At 42.3% G+C, this 18,097-nt stretch overlaps 2 protein-coding genes across 5 annotated transcripts; one reads left to right on the top strand and one right to left on the bottom strand.

Moving 5' to 3' along the window:
* Window positions 1-352: 352 nt before the first annotated feature.
* Window positions 353-10,185, bottom strand: naa10 (N-alpha-acetyltransferase 10, NatA catalytic subuni). 4 transcript variants are annotated; one of them, XM_061772048.1, is made up of 8 exons: window positions 10,020-10,185; window positions 9,608-9,706; window positions 9,476-9,534; window positions 9,327-9,372; window positions 5,689-5,804; window positions 5,383-5,427; window positions 4,468-4,552; window positions 353-742 (listed from the first exon to the last, which is right to left on the bottom strand). In XM_061772048.1, exons 1-8 carry the CDS (start codon window positions 10,038-10,040, stop codon window positions 575-577), a joined length of 639 nt encoding a protein of 212 aa, XP_061628032.1. In that variant the 5' UTR covers window positions 10,041-10,185; the 3' UTR covers window positions 353-574. The 4 variants fall into 4 exon arrangements, with proteins under 4 accessions (XP_061628032.1, XP_061628048.1, XP_061628039.1 ...); XM_061772055.1 differs by lacking the exon at window positions 353-742 and adding an exon at window positions 1,665-2,292; XM_061772069.1 differs by lacking the exon at window positions 353-742 and adding an exon at window positions 2,362-2,631.
* Window positions 10,186-13,183: 2,998 nt separating this feature from the next.
* f7l (coagulation factor VII, like) lies at window positions 13,184-17,477 on the top strand. The gene is made up of 8 exons (XM_061771976.1): window positions 13,184-13,314; window positions 15,671-15,834; window positions 15,917-15,941; window positions 16,004-16,117; window positions 16,204-16,344; window positions 16,428-16,516; window positions 16,615-16,735; window positions 16,820-17,477. Exons 1-8 carry the CDS (start codon window positions 13,230-13,232, stop codon window positions 17,365-17,367), a joined length of 1,287 nt encoding a protein of 428 aa, XP_061627960.1. The 5' UTR covers window positions 13,184-13,229; the 3' UTR covers window positions 17,368-17,477.
* Window positions 17,478-18,097: the final 620 nt, after the last annotated feature.

The raw sequence follows: 18,097 nt of genomic DNA, 5'->3' as shown, positions 1-18,097 counted from the left end.
CTCGTTAAAATACACAATATGCCATTAAAATTATACTGTTCATGTGTTTGTCAGTGGCTGAATTTACGAAATCAGTGAGGGATCAAGTAATTATTTCCTCCGCTGTACAAATATTCTTCAAAGAAATCATGAAATAGTTCACCCTTGTGTGGAGCGCAGCTCTGCAACGTGACTCACTTTTTGAATTGAACTACCGAAATAAATGACACTTTTGCCACTAATTTACTGAGATGTACCTGTATTATAACATACAGGATTATTAGATTTGATTTTACCTACGTACATAGATCGATACACAGATCGATCGATCGATCAGTCTATAGCATTTTCAAAAGAACTGGCTGCAACACAGTCAATGTTTGTTTCAGTTTATTCCGATTGCGGCGCCTGCCAAACTGTACGACTACCGCACAATTGAATTTCTTAGCATCAGCGTGTTACACGGGGCGAGCAGAGTGTACAGCAATCCAAGTCAGAAGAGGAAAAAACAGGCTCGTCAACGTTGATCACCACGTCACGATTGTGAGCAGATTGTCAAAAAAGGGGGATGTGATTTCTCCTCTTTCAAAAAGCGTCATTGCGAGTCCGAGGAAGAATCTTTGACGTCCGTGCTCTCAGTGGCCTCGCTGATTTCGCTCAGCTCTTTGCTCTCGCCGCCGCTGTCCCGCTCGTTTTCTCTGTCCGGTTCGCCGGAAGCGGACGGCGCCTCCTGACCCGGCATGCGGGGGCCAGGCTTTCTGAGCTGAGGGATGCCACAGTCACAATTACGGCCACGGTCACCATCGGGCGCTACTTGTTTGTTTTTTTGCTTTTTTGTCCTGTTCGGCTGTTAGGTCAAGCAGAATGGAGGATCTGTATCCCTTTTATGCCGGAATAGTTTGACTGTGTCACTGGGGTTTTTAAGCTGCCGCTGTGGTTTCTTGGTATTATAATCGATATTTATTGAGAATCAGAACAGAACAGAACAAAGTTTCTAGAGGGGAGTGAGAAAAGAAGACCAAAGACAAAGCGCTAACAGTAAACAAGATGAGAACAGTAAATCCTTACGTATCTAGAATAATGAGTGTTGTATGGGGCGGTTGTGCTACACCCTGTGATGGAAGGACAGGACAAGGATAGGAGAAGCACGCAGGACAAAGGTCGTGAACCCGGCTGTGCAACTCAAGTGTGGTGGGAGTGCCTATGTAAATTAGAAAAGTCTATAGGACGAGAGTGTGAGAGATGGGATACGCGAGCAATTGGCATATTCAGGAGTTATTTGTCGCAATAAGTGAGTGGCCCCACACCCAGCGAAAAAGGCGTGTGTGCGTCTGCGGACACACGCAAGTTTCACATGCACAATGACTGACAAAAGTGTTCTTGTAATTGCTGCGCCTGCACCGCGGCGGCCGAGGACCCCACCCAATCGATCGAGAGTCGGGATCGGGACCGGCAGTCCACCCGAGAGCAGCCCGCGTCCCGCTCCGAGGGACCCGGGGCAGTCCGCCGGACCCAACCGGCCACCCGGAGGAGTCCTCGCTCATTCCACCCATCCGCTCGCCATCGGAAGAGACGTCGCGTTTCATTCTTGGCGAGTTTCAAAGCCACCGTTTTTAAGGCTTTGCGCGAGGACTGCAATTAATAATGACTTTCATAATCAACGAATCTGTCAATTATTCGATGACTTGGATTAAAACAATTATTTTATTTATTTCTATAAATCCACTCTTTTATTCAAAATCAGGCCATTATTTCAACTTGACAAAAAGATGTCTGCTTTCATGGAGAACGACAGAAATCGGAAAATGGCCCCCCCTTTTTTTTTTTTTGCATAGTTTCCCCACTTAAATGTTTAAGATCAACAAACATATATAGACAAAGATAACCCAAGTAAACAACTGCATTTTTTTAAATGGTGATTTTATTTATTAAAGGAAAAAACTATTCAAAGTTAAGTGAAAAAGTACTGGCCCCCTAAACCAAAGAACTGGTTGGGCCATCCTCAGCAGCAACAACTGAAATCAAGCGAACTGGCAATGAGTCTTTCACATCTCTGTGGAGATATTTTGCCACACTTTTCCTTTCAGAATTGTTTGATTTTAGCAAAAATGGAGGGTTTTCGAGCATGAACGGCCTTTTGAAGTTCAATCGAGTCAAGTCCGGACTTTGACGAGGCCGCTCCGCTTTTAAATTTTTTTATTTATTTTTTATTTTTTAAAAGCCATTCAGAAGTTGACTTGCTGGTATGTTTTGGATCGCTATCCTGCTGCAGAGAACCCAAGTCCGCTTCAGCTTGAGGTCACAAACTGAAAGCTGAACACAGACATGCAAACACCAAGGGAATGAAAACGGTGACAAAAAAATAATAATAATCCCCTGGGCCCCCGCAGACAATTTTTTTATTTTAACATTGATTAAACATAAAGAGTACAGTCAAATTTAAAAAAAAATCTTCACGCAGGAAAACATTTATTTACAGCGCTCAAGTACATGTTGATGTACAAATTTAACATTAGAATTCAATTTGCGTCCTTTTTTGCGCCCTTTTTTGTTTTGGCCTCCAACTTGAGCCAGGCCCATCTCCGCCCGCACCTGATGCCTGCTTCAAGCTGTGCCACATCAATAGCATCCTCCTCTTTAAGCACTCTCATTCTGGAAAAGAATCGACTCAAATCATTCTCTGGTTCACTTCATTTTGCACTATTACCAACTTTAAAGGCTAATCCCAAATGCATCCTCCAGGAAAATATTAAGTACAATATATATATATATTTTTTTTTTTTTTTGGGCCATTTCTGAATTTGAAGTGAGTTCATTCTGTGTTGTGACATAATCCCTAAAATCGCTCCGTCACTTAATACATTTAACATTAACATCCGTAAACTAATTCGATAATTGTAGGCACGTTTCCTAATTAATACAAAATGTACTACCGGATCAGCTCGTCGCCGATGTTACGCATGCTTCGCGGTTCCGCTGGGACCGCAACCCGGGCCGCGACCCGCAGCGCCTCAACGTGAAAATACAAAAGACCAGCGCAACAAATACGACGCTGGCTGATCTGATGAGCAAAAATGTTGCTTAAACGTAAAAGTAGCAAAAGAGGATGTCCGCTCCAGAGGTGGGTAGAGTCGCCAAATATTCTACCTAAGTAAGAGTACATTTACTTGACAATAATGTGACTTAAGTCCAAGTAAAAAGTAGTCCTCCAAAAAAATTACTTAAGAGTAAAAAGTACACAGTGAAATAATTACTCAAGTACTGAGTTAATAATAAGTAACTTCAGATTTTTTTTTTGAACCACAGCATAAACATAAATAAAAAAAAAATCTGCAAATTCTGATGTCGCAGTGCGTGCGTGTGTCAAAACATCGGCAATTTACTGAAATATCCACGTTTGGGCAGACAGTGCCAGACAAACACTACAATACATGAAAGCTGTTGTTTTTGTTCGTCTAAATGTAAACACGAGTAGCACGCCGTCGCCTTCAAGGTAACGAAGACCTTCCCAACATGGCCGCCACGTAGGCACGACAATCAGCTAGGCTGACTTATCTAGTGTTAATACCTATACCAGGGAAGCCCAATCGAAGACGTGTGAGGTCATGTGACTTTCGTGTCGTTTGATTGGTGAACTAGCCTTAAACGTCACAAGGGCTTAAACAGCGCCCGATGCGGAAGTCGATGTTGTAGTCTCGCGCACGAAATAGTTGATAAATAAGCAATAATTGATCAATAAAAGTAGCGAGCGACATTTAGATAATGGTAAAGGAGTAAAAGTACCGTTACTTCTTAACTGCAAGTGTTTTTTCTGGTCTCGGCAACTCCTGTGACAGGCGGAACCTCAGGCCAATGCGCTCCCGCATTAGTCCGCCGCGGAGTAATATTCACAATTACATGTGTGTGGATGGTGGATGTGTGGAATAGGGTTAGTTCAAGGAGAACGAAACAGACTATGGCGTTAGTGGCAGTTGGGTGTGATCAGTGAAAATTGACCAAAAATTGTGATTTACCAAGGAGGTTAATTATTTTCACACAGGGCCAGGTAACCGAATCATTTATTTCCCCAAAATAAATGAAATCGCCATTTGTTAGATGATCTTAAACATTAAAGTGGGGAAACTATGCAAAAATATAAGAATTTGAGAAGGGGCCCAATACTATTTCACGGCACCGTATATAATAAACATTATCTCATTATTTGTAGTGCAGATTTTCGCTTCTCACAGGCATGTCCAAAATGTATCCCCTTCGATAGATGGGTTCATTGCACAGGGGGAAAATACAAAATGACAGACGTCATACGGTTTACTCTACACTAGGGGGGAAAAAACGAAACAACAATCAAGAATGCCTTCAACTGCTTTTGAAAAATGTCTCTTGGCGCCGATGGCAGTGCGTTCCACAATTTGGCCTTTCTTTCACATTTCATTTCAATTCTTGTGATTTTATAAAAAAAAATTTTTAATGAAATGATTGTGCTGGTACCTCATCTGCCATGTGGGCCAAGTCCCTCTTCATGGCATAGGCATCCTCCCCATCTGCATAATACTTGGGTTCCACTTCACTGATCCTGCACAGAAACAAGAAATACTGCTGGGCCCGGTTGTTCAAAACTCGGTTATTTTAACCACTGTTTAACCCCAAACCACCGGTTAAATTCTTAACCAGTCATTAGCTAACCGACCATTAAAAATGCATCGTTCAAAACATGGTTAGCTACGTCGTTAGTTAACGGCACCGTCAAAGTTAACCGTGTGGTTGACGTCACTGGTCAGCGTCAATATATCCCACAATTGCTCATTTATATCCCATTTCGCACAAATGTTGGTTAACTTTCCTGTAAGATTAAACAACCATAAACTTATTATTGTTTTGTACACTGTAGCATAGTCTACAGGAAGAATTATGACGTGTCTATCGTTATAATAGGTATCATATTGAAATGAAATTCACTGAATTTATCGGTAATAATGTTCCAAACACGTACAGCTCTGTTTTGTACTTAAGATTGAATACAGAGAAGGGGCATCGCCTACAATTTCAGTGGGTACGGAAAGTTTTCAGACCCCCTTAAATTTTTCCACTCTATATTGCAGACATTTGTTAAAATCATTTAAGTTCATTTTTTTACAGGCAATTTAGAGTCTTCAATTAACCTACCACGCATGTTTTTGGGATGTGGGAGGAAACCGGAGAAAAGCCACGCAGGCACGGGGAGAACATGCAAACTCCACACAGGCGAGGCTGGATTTGAACCAGGGTCCTCAGAACTCTGAGGCAGATGTGCTAACCAGCCATTCACAAGAGTCCAGTTGACAAAAGTGAAATTTTTCAGATGGCTGAAAATCTCCACAGAAAGACTGAAGAGCGCGCAAGCGCATCGCGCTTCGAGGAACTTACTGGAACTTGAGCGTGTTGGAGTACAGATGCAGGGCTGCCCGGTTGCTGCGGTGAGGACAACGCAACGGTTAGAAAACACGCTGAACACCGTTAACAGAAGGGCTCCAACAAGCACGTGCACACACATTTTGGGGGCAGGTGCTTCGGCCAAAAAAAGGGAACCATAAAAAGTCCACACACCCGTATTCAAATGGCAGGTTTTTTGGTCAACTTTGTTCAACCATTTAGTTATTTTTTATTTGAGCACCGCCTATTGGCTATGTGTGCACGTCCCTGGGCTCCGATGAAGGTCATGCGGTACGGTACCTTTTGCGCACGTGAAGCGAGACGTATTTGGCGTTGAAGTTCTCAATCATGGCGCGGCTGGCCTGGTCCATCAGCTTCTGAGCCAGACCCAGACGTCGATGGGAGCGCTTCACCGCCTGCGACACATCCCCAGCCGCTGCTCGTTACTTGACAAGTACGGCGGGGCTGCCGTGTCGAGTGTGCACGTGTTTTGGGTGACTTACGAGTTTAAATAAGTGAGTCAGAAAGCTGCAGTAATATTAATCGTTTGTCACAGAGGATAAAGAATATATGCCTGTGAGTGTTGTGATATGGTCTGTCTACATGTATTGTTGTACATTTTGTGTTCAAATATCCATAGCTTAAGACGTGATACCACCGCCACAGATGCTATACGTTAGCCTGTCTATGCCATTTTGCATTGTATATTAGCATTAGGCTAGCGTGCGTTCAAAGTGAGGTTTGTTGAAATGCACAACGTATTGTTTAATGTTTACATTGAGGCTAAACCTCAGCTGGGAGAGGCAATTACAAGCTTGAAGTCTTTTTGCAGAAGATTTCACGACGTGCCAAACTGCTGCCACCATCTCGCGCTCCTATCTCAAATTGTTGCTTGCATGTCAAAACAAAACAAGGAAAAATCTGCTGAGCTACGGCTCGTATCTCGAAAACCTCAAAAGTCGAGGCCGCTGATGACACCAAATTGAGAAGAGAAAAAAGTACCGTAATTTTTCGGGTATAATGCGCATTTCCCCCCAAAAAATTGTCAAAAGTCAATAGTGCGCATTATATATAGGCAGAGGTGGGTAGTAACGCGCTACATTTACTCAAGTAACATTTTACATAAACTGTACTTGTCAGAGTACTTTAAATGCACTGTACTTTTTACTTTTAGTTATTCATGTGAAGAAGGATTGATACTTTTACTCCGTTACAATGATCGACATGCCGTTCGCAACTTTTATTTATTCATTCTTGCGTGCGCGCGTCTATTTTTAGACTCCATCTACGACTTCCGCAGAAGTGTAGAGTGTCTCTGTTAATTACAAGTACTGTCGAACGTGTGGCTTGTTTATTACGAAGGTGACAAGGAATGTGTAACGCAACCATAGTGGTACGTAGTGTGCTTCACTGTGTGGCCAATCTGTTCACTGTGTGGCCAATCTGATGATCTATAAGTGGCAAAATTTTGAGTCAAGTCGGTGCAAAATGTGGCAAATGTGGCCAGAGAGGAATAAGAGTAAAATGGATCATCTACCGAAACAGAGGAGGGTTTTGGTGAAGTCAGATGAAGGAATTATATTGTTTTCGCTTGAGGTTTTCTCATTTTACTTTGAACAAATTGAACACTTCCAAAACTTGTAGTCGTACAAAAGTCAGCTGGTCTAAACTCATAAATGCACAGCCATGAACCAAATATATTAACATGTCACAAAATGCGCACGTTAGCTGCTAAAGTGAAGATGCACAAAGGCTGTTAGCATTTTTAAATGAATGCCTTATCTTTTATGCACTATGTGCATTTAAGAAATAAAAGCTGTTGATTATATAAAAAAAATAAACCAATTCCTACGTCAATAAGTGAAAGCTACATACTTGCTCGTCACCAAGCAAAAATATAGTTTATCCAAATACTCGATTGTTCGAAAGAAGTTTTAGTAGGATACGCGAATAAATTCTAAAATATTCGTTAGCTGCAGCCTTACATTCAACTCCGCCTTTATATCGTCAGATTTTTATAGATCCCTGTGCGATTAAGCTCCAAAACATCCATCCATCCATCCATTTTCAACACCGCTTATCCTGGTTAGGGTCGCCCGGCGCTGGCGCCTATCCCAGCTGACTTCGGGCGAAAGGCGGACAATACCCTGAATTGGTCACCAGTTAGTCGCAGGGCACAGCTGCAAAACATTGCTCTTCAAAATTAGAAAGTTGCTTCTCGAATGAAGAAATGATGAGCTAAACTGCTCTTCAAAGAAAAAACGAATATTTTGAGCCTTGGAATATGTTATTGTACATATATATATGTTTTATACATTAAAATCCTCTACATGTGACACAAAAATGTTGGTGTTTTTGGGGGGCTGTAACCAATTAACTGTGTTTGATTCATCTCAATGGGGAAAGATGATTTGAGATACGAGTGATTTGAGTTACGCACATGGTCACTGGTTACGGAACGTATTAAACTTGTACCCTGTACGTATTTGCTGCACTCGCATTCCTTTCAGACTTTAGCTCCAACCTTTGGAGGAGGGCTGATTCCGATCTCAAGTGTTTCATTTAATATTTAACGGAGACATCGGTATCGTGTCACTTGAAGCACACAGTGGAAATCCCAAAGATGCACCTCAAGGACATGATGTGATGTTGGAAGCAAAATTAAATAATGCAGCCGTGTACCCTATAGTCTTTAAAAATAATAATAATAATAAAATAAATCTATGAGCTACGGCTGGTTAGCTACGATGCAGAGGCAAAAGGTTTGCTTCGCGCCTGTTGCCGACAGAGAATAATTCACTAATCACTGCCATGGCAGCGATTAAGGTACATTCCTGACAAGTATCGTTATTACCAGAGGACGACGACGACTAATTAACATGAGAAGGATGAAGAAGCCATGCTATTTGCTAAGCTATTGTGACATGTAGTCACGAAACATAGAAATTAAGAGATTGGGCGATACAGTACACTTGTAAGATTGGTCTGACTGGAACCGCGTTATAGCATTAACCAGCTTTTAACAGCAAAACAGCAGGCAAATTAATAAGTGTCTGGAGAGAAAATAATACACTGCTACACAGGACGCCGTCCAGAACGGGAAATTAATTACTCCATCATCTCATACGTTACCTGAAAACAGAGGTTAAAAGTATACTGATATAACAAATATTTATAACCTTCATTAGTCCCACAATGGGAAAATTTGCATAATTTCAGCAGCAGTAGTGGATTCAAGAAATAAAAAAAAATAGTATGCAAGTGCATTGCACAAAATAGAACGCTAAAATATTGTCCGTGCATGACAATCTACCAGCAATGCTATTTTTGAAAAAGTGCCTTGTTTAATTTTGACTTTTGAGAGCTGAATAATCGGATTTAACAGACCTGCTTTCTTTACTACGCTTGACAACATAATACGAATTCCAATACCAAAGGCAAATGAATACATAGACATTTGTGATGTTTTTGACGACGGCACGTCATGTCAAATACTTTGATTCAAGCTACAACTGCGCCCACTAATACAAAGTTGATTCAATAAATTCATTAAAATAACTAATATTGAAGCCGTAATGCATTAACAATTAAGATTATTGAGTAATGCTTATGTTGTGCAATTGAACAGTATGCTGTTTTTATCCTGTTACATAACATACTGCAATAACTGTCCCACAGTAATGTTCTAGGCATAATTTTTAAATTATGTAAATTCAGAAATTGTTCTGGAAGTGAATTTCTAGGTTGGCACCTCTGCAGTCATAATAGCCATAAAAGCAATTTGACAAATAATTAGTATAGTAAGCTCTCCCGGCGCTTTGGTTTTCGGCCTCGGGGCCCCCATTTTCGGTATTCTGTTGCGGCCAAGAATTTTCATTTCGCGGCATCGCTACGAAATCCAACTGACTTCAACACATCAAGTTTTTGCTCAGACATACCAGGGATGTGATATGTCCATGGGGAACATCATCTGGGTCCTCCTCCCTAAAACGAATAAATAAAATAACAACAACAACAATGCGATCCTATTAGCACTCAGCTTTGTGGCAATGTATGTGTTTAGACATTTACAGCCAAGGCTCCTTACATCTTTGCCAGCACGTAACCCACAATTTTGCCATTTTCATCTTCTGCGATGTATGAGAGCTGAACCATGAGGAACAAAAGTGTGAACTATACAAAAAGGAAAAGCACAAAAAGACACAGCAACGTGGACTACCTGTGGCCAGGACAATCCATGGTAGAAATAGTATTTCATTTGGTAGTTTTCTGGCAGACACAGAAGGTTACAGTGCTGCATATTCATAAGGTCGTCTGGCTGAAATGAAAGAAGAGTGAAACAATTTCATTCAAGGTTTGTTTTCGAACATGCAGTACAAAGACAAATTATAGCTTAGACTTTATCCCATATCAAAACGCTGTGTATTAATAGTCCAAAATTACTCATCATATACAAATACATAAAAACCCTCCGTCTCGTACAGAACATTCATACTATAATGGATGCACTAAACTCAAGAGAAGTACAATACATACAGGAACACTCACAATGCTAACGTCGTTAGCAACAGCACGTTTGCTCGGCTAACAACATTCTGCGTAGATGGCATGACAGCAAAGTGCTTACTTACTCTGGCGTTTCGTATATTCATCTTGGTCACTTTTCGGAAGAACGTTAGCGAGATGACAGTAGGCAAACTATCCGTTCTAATGATTAGAGCACGACTTTAAAGACCCGGTCGAGCTCACTAGCCGATTCGATGTGCTAGGTAGCAAAGCCACCCCCTCCCAAAAAAAGGAAAAAAAAGGGGGAGAGGAGAAAGACTTCTTCTTTGAAGTTTATTGGCGAATTTGTCAGTGCATTATCGCCACCAACTGGACAGGAGCTCGGACAGTAAATTTTATATATATAAAAAAAAATATATATATATATATATATATATATACACACACACACAGTGGGTACGGAAAGTATTCAGACCCCCTGAAATTTTTCACTTTTTTTATATTGCAGCCATTTATTAAAATAATTTAAGTACATTTTTCCACATTAATGTACACACAGCACCCCATATTGACAGAAAAAAACGGAATTGTTGAAATTTTTGCAGATTTATTAAAAAAGAAAAACTAAAATATCACACAGCCGTAAGTATTCAGACCCTTTGCTCAGTATTTAGTATTTAGTAGAAGCCCCCTTTTGAGCTAATACAGTCATGAGTCTTTTTGGGAATGATGCAACAAGTTTTTCATACCTGGATTTGGGGATCCTCTGCCATTCCTCCTTGCAGATCCTCTCCAGTTCTGTCAGGTTGGATGGTGAACGTTGGTGGGCAGCCATTTCCAGGTCTTTCCAGAGATGCTCAATTGGGTTGAAGTCAGGGCTCTGGCTGGGCCATTCATAAACAGTCACGTAGTTGCTCTGAAGCCACTTGATTTGGACCAGACAGTAGCTACACAACACGACTGTTTGGATTCCCAGTTGTGACGTTTGTTCCTTTGAGTCTCCAGGTCTGTGCTGCAGTTGAATTTGTGAAGCTCTCCGACCCCCTCCCTCGTATGCCCGAGTATGTATCTATCTACAGCAGGGCGCTTCACGCTGCGCTGGGCGGCGCCAGCGTCCATCAGCAGGCCGAGCTCACCCTCAGGACGCTGGGAGTGTGTGATGCCTGCGAGAAGTTCAGTCGGCGGGCTGCTACGTGGGCACTCGGAACCACGGGAGTTGTTTTTGCCTCACAGCTCCATTTCCTGCTTCCAGGAAATATTTAATTTGATTTGGAATACATTGAAGTTATTTAATCCTCGTGTTTAGGTTTCCAGAGGCGTCTGAGGAACGCCTGCAGGTTCATCGGTAGCCTTGGCCTGGCGTGATACACAAAAGGTGCCAGTACACCACCCATCATTTGTTTCTTTTCTTCCTTCCGAAATGTGACATTCTTTTTGTTTTCGGAGCCTCCAGGAGGTCTTTCCAGCATGTTTTACTTTGCTCACCAGTTTCATGATGACCCCACAGCAGTAATTTTGGCCAACACCAACTGTGGAGGTTTGAATACAAACTTTTGAAACAGTTTAAACCTTGAACAACTTGAATGCGATCTGGATGACTGAATCACATTCTGACAAATCTGTCATTAGATTTGGGTCGTTGCATAATGTGCAACGGCTAAATATCTCTAATTCCTGCTCATTTTCAGGAGAGAACTGTAACCGTGGGGCGGCACTGGGGGCGGGAGTATCGTAGACCAAGTCCACCATTCCGCGGGACTGGAAGGACCAGTTGAGGGATGCTCAGGACTATATTCCAGACATACTCAAGTGTCTGCAGTACTGACACCAATCCAAAGAAAACACTACATCGGGTTGGGCATCGGTTGAATTTGAGCGATTCCGGTCCCGATTCCAGTTCCTTTGTTCGATTCCGGTTCCAAACGATTCTCGATTCCGATTCTTTTAGGGGGCTGGATCAAAAAAGTTTGCATGGTTTAAATAAAGGCTGTCCAAATTATGCACATCCATTTTCTTAGCAGCCCGCAGCATAGACTAAAATGAACATTTGACTTGGGTTCTTTATAACCAGTATCAAGATCAAACCTATGAACTGAAAGGGAATGTGTGTGGAACTAACCCAATTGACTTTATATTTATTAAAATTCAGCTAAAAGTTAAATATAGCATTGTTAAAATCATTACTAGGGACTGGTTTATGACGTCAAACGGTTTATATGTGCAAGTTTTAACTTGACTTTCTGTTTTAAGCTTGTAGCCTTTTATTTTGACGGGTATGCACCGGACCTCAGCATTTTGGCACGAAAAGTAACTTCACACGTTACCGGTGATTTTAATTTTCTGTTTTTAAATGGATGGAACCAAATGCTATAAAACGTTGATTCCTTTCCTTACCCAACGATGAGGCACAAGGTTAGTGTTTGTGTTACTGTGAGACAACATTTATGTGAATTTTCTACCAATTCACTGATGGAAAATTGCTACGGTGAAGTTTTAGCTCAATGTGAAGTTTTTTTTCTGTCATCGGCTCTTACGTTGGATTGAAGACTAAAATAAACGCTAAAAACCATCAGTGCAAACAACTGTTTACCTCGTTAGCTGTCTCAGTGTTGGCATAGACGTATTTTATTGTTTCACTCACCCAATTGACTGAGAGTTGACTTGACTGAAGCTCCGTGCGGTGGAGGCTGTGGCTCGGAACGCGTCAGACGCTACACATCGCGAAAACCTATCATCTTATTCCAAAGTGTTGCACTGAGGCGACTGGTCATTCATTTGAACAAAGTTAAGACACACTTTTGTTTGCCACCGCCGCCGTTGGGCACAAGCACGTCTTCTTTCGCGTTTTTCTTTGGTGTTTTTCTTCGCTTCTTCGTTGGTTTTCCCCACTTCTTCTTCGGGCCCACCAGACTAGGCATCGAAACTGGGAACCGAAATGTTTTAATTTGAACAATTCCGGGAGAACCGGAACCTCAGTCCCGGCTCCAATCAGTTCTCGATGCCCAACCCTAACACTACAGCAGTTTGAGCATTCGTTTTTGTCTTCTGGTTTACAAACGCAAGGATCTGATTAGACTCTTTTATTGATATCATTTGTAACAACTGCAAACATATATTCTGTTATTGTATTCATGAGTGAATAAAAAATGTGTTGCATCTACAATCGTATGGACTGAATAGTTGATGCAGTGAACTAAACAAATTGGTGGAAATCCTGTTGGCTCCAAAGTTCAGAGACAAAATCAACAAAGCCAAGCCGTATTTGGGCAGTTTACAAATGAAAGTGTTTACGTGTTTCAAGTCCAGGTTTGAACTTTGTTCAGATCAGAATAAAAATGGCGACAGGCAGACACACTAAGCCCCTCTTCTTCCTCGGGCTTCTCATGGCTTGTATCCCAGCATGCATTGGGCTTCCTGAAGGTCAGTTCTCCACTTCAAGCTGTCCATCTATCCTTTATCTTTCTCCTTTTCTTCCACTGGAGACATGGCTGAATCTTAGGTCAGTGAGCGAATAGGTCGTGTTGGATGTAACACTGCTGACGTTGGCTTCGGCTAATAGCGTTAGCTACACTGTGAGTGACAGTTGATCAGTTCAAGTTCTACCCCGCCTCTCACTCTTGGTCAGCTCAGATCCAGCTTCCTTGAACTAACCCTTCCTCGTGAAACGATCCACATTTCTGTAAATACAAAGGATGCCCAGTAGAGGTGGAGGGCCCAGTCACAAGACTCAAATCAGAAATAACTTGACTTTGAGTTGGTATTCCAGAAACTCGGCTCAGACTTGAAACACAACTTGATACCACTCGATAACCTGGTTACATTTCAAATGCATTTTTAATCACGTTTGTTTTATTTTCGAAAGAAAAGTTGTTTTTGGTTTGTTAACAGTGTGTATATTGTGGGACTGCAGAGGCCACCTCATGAAGTATGTTACTAAATTCCGAAAAACGGCCACTATTTTCTTCCCATTTCTTTGTACCCAGAAATAGGGTGCGTGAATTTAGCACAAGTCCACCAAAATTGCATGTTCTCATGTTTTGCGCAAGGTAATACTTGTTATTTTCAAATTGCATTCTTGGGAAATCCCTTTACCACCTCGTTTTATAATTTTGCAATTCAGTTGAGATTTTCTGCGGTTCTGACAAAGATGAAAATGTTCCTCGATTTTGGCGTCAAAAATCACACGTTAATAAGATTTGGTAACGACAGAAAACTATGTTGGTCATTCAATATTATTATTCTTGTTTTCTGTGAAGTTTGAAGTAATTCTGACGATCATGTCATGATCTAAGTTTGATCATCAAAATGAGATGCTCGGATGGCTTGAGCGGACACAGGCCTGTTGTTTAAACGTCACATTTTGGTCTCAACTAATAAGAAACATCTGGGCATTGCCCTACCAAAGAGTCAAGCTTTCGCTGTCACATTTCCTCTGACTTCTAGGCAAAGGTCTTAGGCAAATCTTCAACATTAAAAGTGGCATAAAATCCTTGATCCTTATCTGATTTGTACAAACTAGGGCTCGTTTGATTCCTGTAAGACTCCTCGATCTAATGATATTGTCTATTTTGATATAAAGATATTTCGAAAATGTTAGTAGCATACCTACATGTATCATGACGGGCGCGCTGAAGATTCAATTATATTTGGTTTCAAGGATAAGGATTTTTTGATCAAACTGGAAAAAAGTGGCAACATTCAAGGTTTGCTCACTTCATCTGTCACTATGACCACAAAGACAGGTGCGCTACGTTGACGTCACAGCGTAGCTCACCAATAGCTGGTCAAACATAAACCAAGCTTGATGTCGGCTATGCTTTTAATTGAGAAGAGAAAGAAGGAACAGACGGAGCAGGAACTTGTACGGGACCATTAAAAAATTTGAATTGTGAATGTGTTAGCACGGTTAACAAAGGCAAAGTTCGTTACAGACAGCGCAAGGTGGCTGATATACTGTATATGTCGTATCTGAGCTAGATATTCAAGACATGACTTGATTCTACGAGCTTGAAATTAAGTGAGGACTCCAATTGACTTGCTTGACTTTTGCCACTGCAGCTTGGTTAAGACTAGAGAGTTGCTTATGACTTGCACATGCAGTACACTCAGGGAAAAAAATATTACACCAACCAAGTGTTTTGTTCATTTTTAATGCCCGGTACAACTAAAGGTACATTTCTTGGACAAATATAACAATGACAACAAAAATAGATCAGAATAGGTTAATTTAAGAGCTGATACAGTATCTCGCAATTTTCCATAGTTTTCTTGATAGTTACCAAAATCACTGTGAATACAATTAAGCTTAATCATGTCAAATATAGGACATAAAGAATTACGGAGTCAGCTATATTTTGTGTTCATTGTATTCTTCAGGTAATCAGAATCAGAATCATCTTTATTTGCCAAGTATGTCCAAAAAACACACAAGGAATTTGTCTCCGGTAGTTGGAGCCGCTCTAGTACGACAACAGACAGTCAATTGACAGAGAATACTTTGGAGACAGAAATACATTGACAAAAACAGTCACTGAGCAATAAAGGGTTGCTAGTTATCTGGTAATGCCGGTACAAATTATGTATCTTTAGTGGTATTAGGCATAAAATGAATAAGAAATTGAAGTAACAAAGTGGTCTAATGAGTGTTTCCGTGACTATGTAACTTACTCCCACATTTGAAGGAAACATCAGAGGGACAATGTTCCTAAATGCAATGAGGAAAAAGTGTTTCTGGCCTGCTGCCACTACCGAGCATGTTCAAATGTTGTTGAAACAGGCATGTTTTTGGGGAGACCTGACGCAAGCGTTTTCCTTCATCGAACCCGTCGAGCCAACTTCTTCTGGGAGGAGCTGAAACAAGGCAACCTGGAGCGGGAATGTCTGGAGGAGAAATGCTGCTATGAGGAGGCCAAGGAGATCTTCGCTCTGCCGCAGCAGCTGGTGTGTGGACTCGAACTACAGTCGACACGAGGTTTTGGCCAATTAGCGATGTTTCCACTAATGTGCCGCACTTGCTTTGCAGGAGGTCTTCTGGAGAATGTACACAGGTAGGTCTGTATAAACGTAGCAAAGCTACTTTTGACAAGCCTCCTAAAGTGTGTGTTTCTAGCCGAGGATCACTGCCACTCGTCTCCCTGTAAGAACGGCGGCACTTGCACTCGCAAGATCAACACTTTTGTCTGTCAGTGTCCATCTGGATTCCACGGATCCACCTGTGACAAAGGCAAGGCCCGCTGGCATCGGCATGCTTGCTGACTGACTGACATGCATTGGTGATATACTCTATGATGTGTGTGTTTTTCTTTGTAGTGCGCTTGACCACCAATGGATGTCGCTACAGGAATGGAGGTTGTGAACATTTCTGCAAAGAGCTTCCAGACCGGACATACACTTGTTTCTGTGCTGCAGGATATCATTTGGATCAGGACAACAGTACCTGTAGTCCACAAGGTCAGAGCTTCTTTTTAAGCTCCTTCTGAGGTCATTGCAGATTGGTGCTATAAATTTGACGGCGCCATGTGCTCTGTCCTAAGACCCTGTTCCCTGCGGACGACCAATAGTCCAGTTCGGCCCGAGAATTGTCAACGGAGAGATCTGTCCCAAAGGACATTGTCCCTGGCAGGTGAGGTCATTCCTTCAGGTTGCGATGACCTCACGGTGAGGTACTGTCCAAACAAATGAAAGAATGAAGATAAAAGTGATTAACTACCTCCTGTCAAGGCTCTCCTAACTGAGAACCATCAGCATACCTGCGGCGCCATCATCCTGTCCGATCAATGGATTCTGACTGCAGCTCATTGCCTGTTGAAGAAACCAAGCAACATCTTCCATGTCGTCGTGGGTAAGGCGATCACCGAAAGAGCGAGGCTCGGAGCCACTCGCTCATAAAGGTTTCTCTGCTTTGCCCCTTTTGGCTATTGTGAAGGCGAACATGACCTCGAAGAAGATGAGAAGACGGAGCAGAAGCGTCGCGTGTCTAAAGTCGTGATTCACCATGGTTACAACAAGTCCAGCTACGACAGCGACCTGGCCATGCTGAAGCTTCACCGTCCCATCAAACTGGGACTCTACGTCGTCCCCATTTGTCTTCCGGCTAAGAACAGCTCGTTTGGCCGCACGCTGGCGGCCATCCGACACAACGTCGTGTCAGGGTGGGGTCGGCTGTCACTGCGCGGGTCCACTGCCAGATTGCTCCAGCGCCTGACGCTACCACGGGTCCCGCTGCAGGAGTGTCGCCTGCATACCAAACTCAACATCACCCGAAACATGCTCTGTGCCGGGCTACAAAAGGGCGGCCAGGACGCATGCAAGGGTGACAGCGGCGGACCTCTGGTGACGCGCTACAAGAAAACTTGGTTTCTGACTGGTGTGGTGAGCTGGGGGAACGGCTGCGCTGACAACAACATGTACGGCATTTACACCAAAGTCAGCAACTACCTGGACTGGATCCAGCATCAAATGTCCAGATGGTGAAAGCCAAAAGACCCTGGGATTTGCCAAATGACAACTTCATTATATATTATGAATTGGTTTTACCTCTTGACTTTGTTTCAACATAGTTAATAAACAAGCATTTTTTTCTCTGCTGGTTATCAACTTTTGTAATTTTTTTTTTTTTTTTGCAGAGCTCAACAAAGCTAAGGGGTTTACACAGTGGTTGATAGTCAGGGCCAGCCTGGCGTCCTTTACTGGCCTGAGCACTACATTCATTCATTCATTCATCTTCCATTCCGCTTCTCCTCACGCGGGTCGCGGGCCTATCCCAGCTATCTCCGGGCGAGAGGCGGGGTACACCCTCAACTGGTCGCCAGCCAATCATTAACACTACATTTACAGCCTAAATTCTACTATTTTCTCCATCAAATTCTATTGTTTCACAGCAGTCTATTGTCTTCATGTGGTAGCGTTTTCTTGGCTGCAATGCTTCTAGTACGTATTTTTCTGTACAATCAGATTTAAGCCTGGTGCAAGTTGAGCCACTTTTATTTTTCAGGATCACGACAGAAAGGTAGTTCAATTTTTGGGAATGTATATTTCAGGATGTTACGCCACCCTACAAACGAGCAGATTCAATGTGAGCGTAACAACTTTGACGATATAGCCTGTCTCACAAAAGCTGTCTTGTGGCATGAGTTGCTCATACGACTGAGATAAATTGAGCCATCTCCCTATTTTCCCTGCTTACCCCCATACCCCTCCACAC

This window comes from Phyllopteryx taeniolatus, chromosome 1 (assembly GCF_024500385.1).
Source record: "Phyllopteryx taeniolatus isolate TA_2022b chromosome 1, UOR_Ptae_1.2, whole genome shotgun sequence".
NCBI classification, from domain to species: domain Eukaryota; kingdom Metazoa; phylum Chordata; class Actinopteri; order Syngnathiformes; family Syngnathidae; genus Phyllopteryx; species Phyllopteryx taeniolatus.
Note: the sequence above shows the minus strand (reverse complement) of the source record. Positions and strands in the feature narration are given on the sequence as shown.

Excerpts from the sequence above, each read along its gene's own strand:
- naa10 (XM_061772048.1), bottom strand. The coding sequence starts at position 10,040 with ATGAATATACGAAACGCCAGA. Across the intron at positions 9,707-10,019 it reads TGAATATACGAAACGCCAGA|CCAGACGACCTTATGAATAT; the intron begins GTAAGTAAGCAC and ends CTTTCATTTCAG. Across the intron at positions 743-4,467 it reads TGGCCCACATGGCAGATGAG|CTCAGAAAGCCTGGCCCCCG; the intron begins GTACCAGCACAA and ends GGCATCCCTCAG.
- f7l (XM_061771976.1), top strand. The coding sequence starts at position 13,230 with ATGGCGACAGGCAGACACACTAAGCCCCTCTTCTTCCTCGGGCTTCTC. Across the intron at positions 13,315-15,670 it reads ATGCATTGGGCTTCCTGAAG|GCATGTTTTTGGGGAGACCT; the intron begins GTCAGTTCTCCA and ends TTGTTGAAACAG. Across the intron at positions 16,517-16,614 it reads AAGGACATTGTCCCTGGCAG|GCTCTCCTAACTGAGAACCA; the intron begins GTGAGGTCATTC and ends CCTCCTGTCAAG.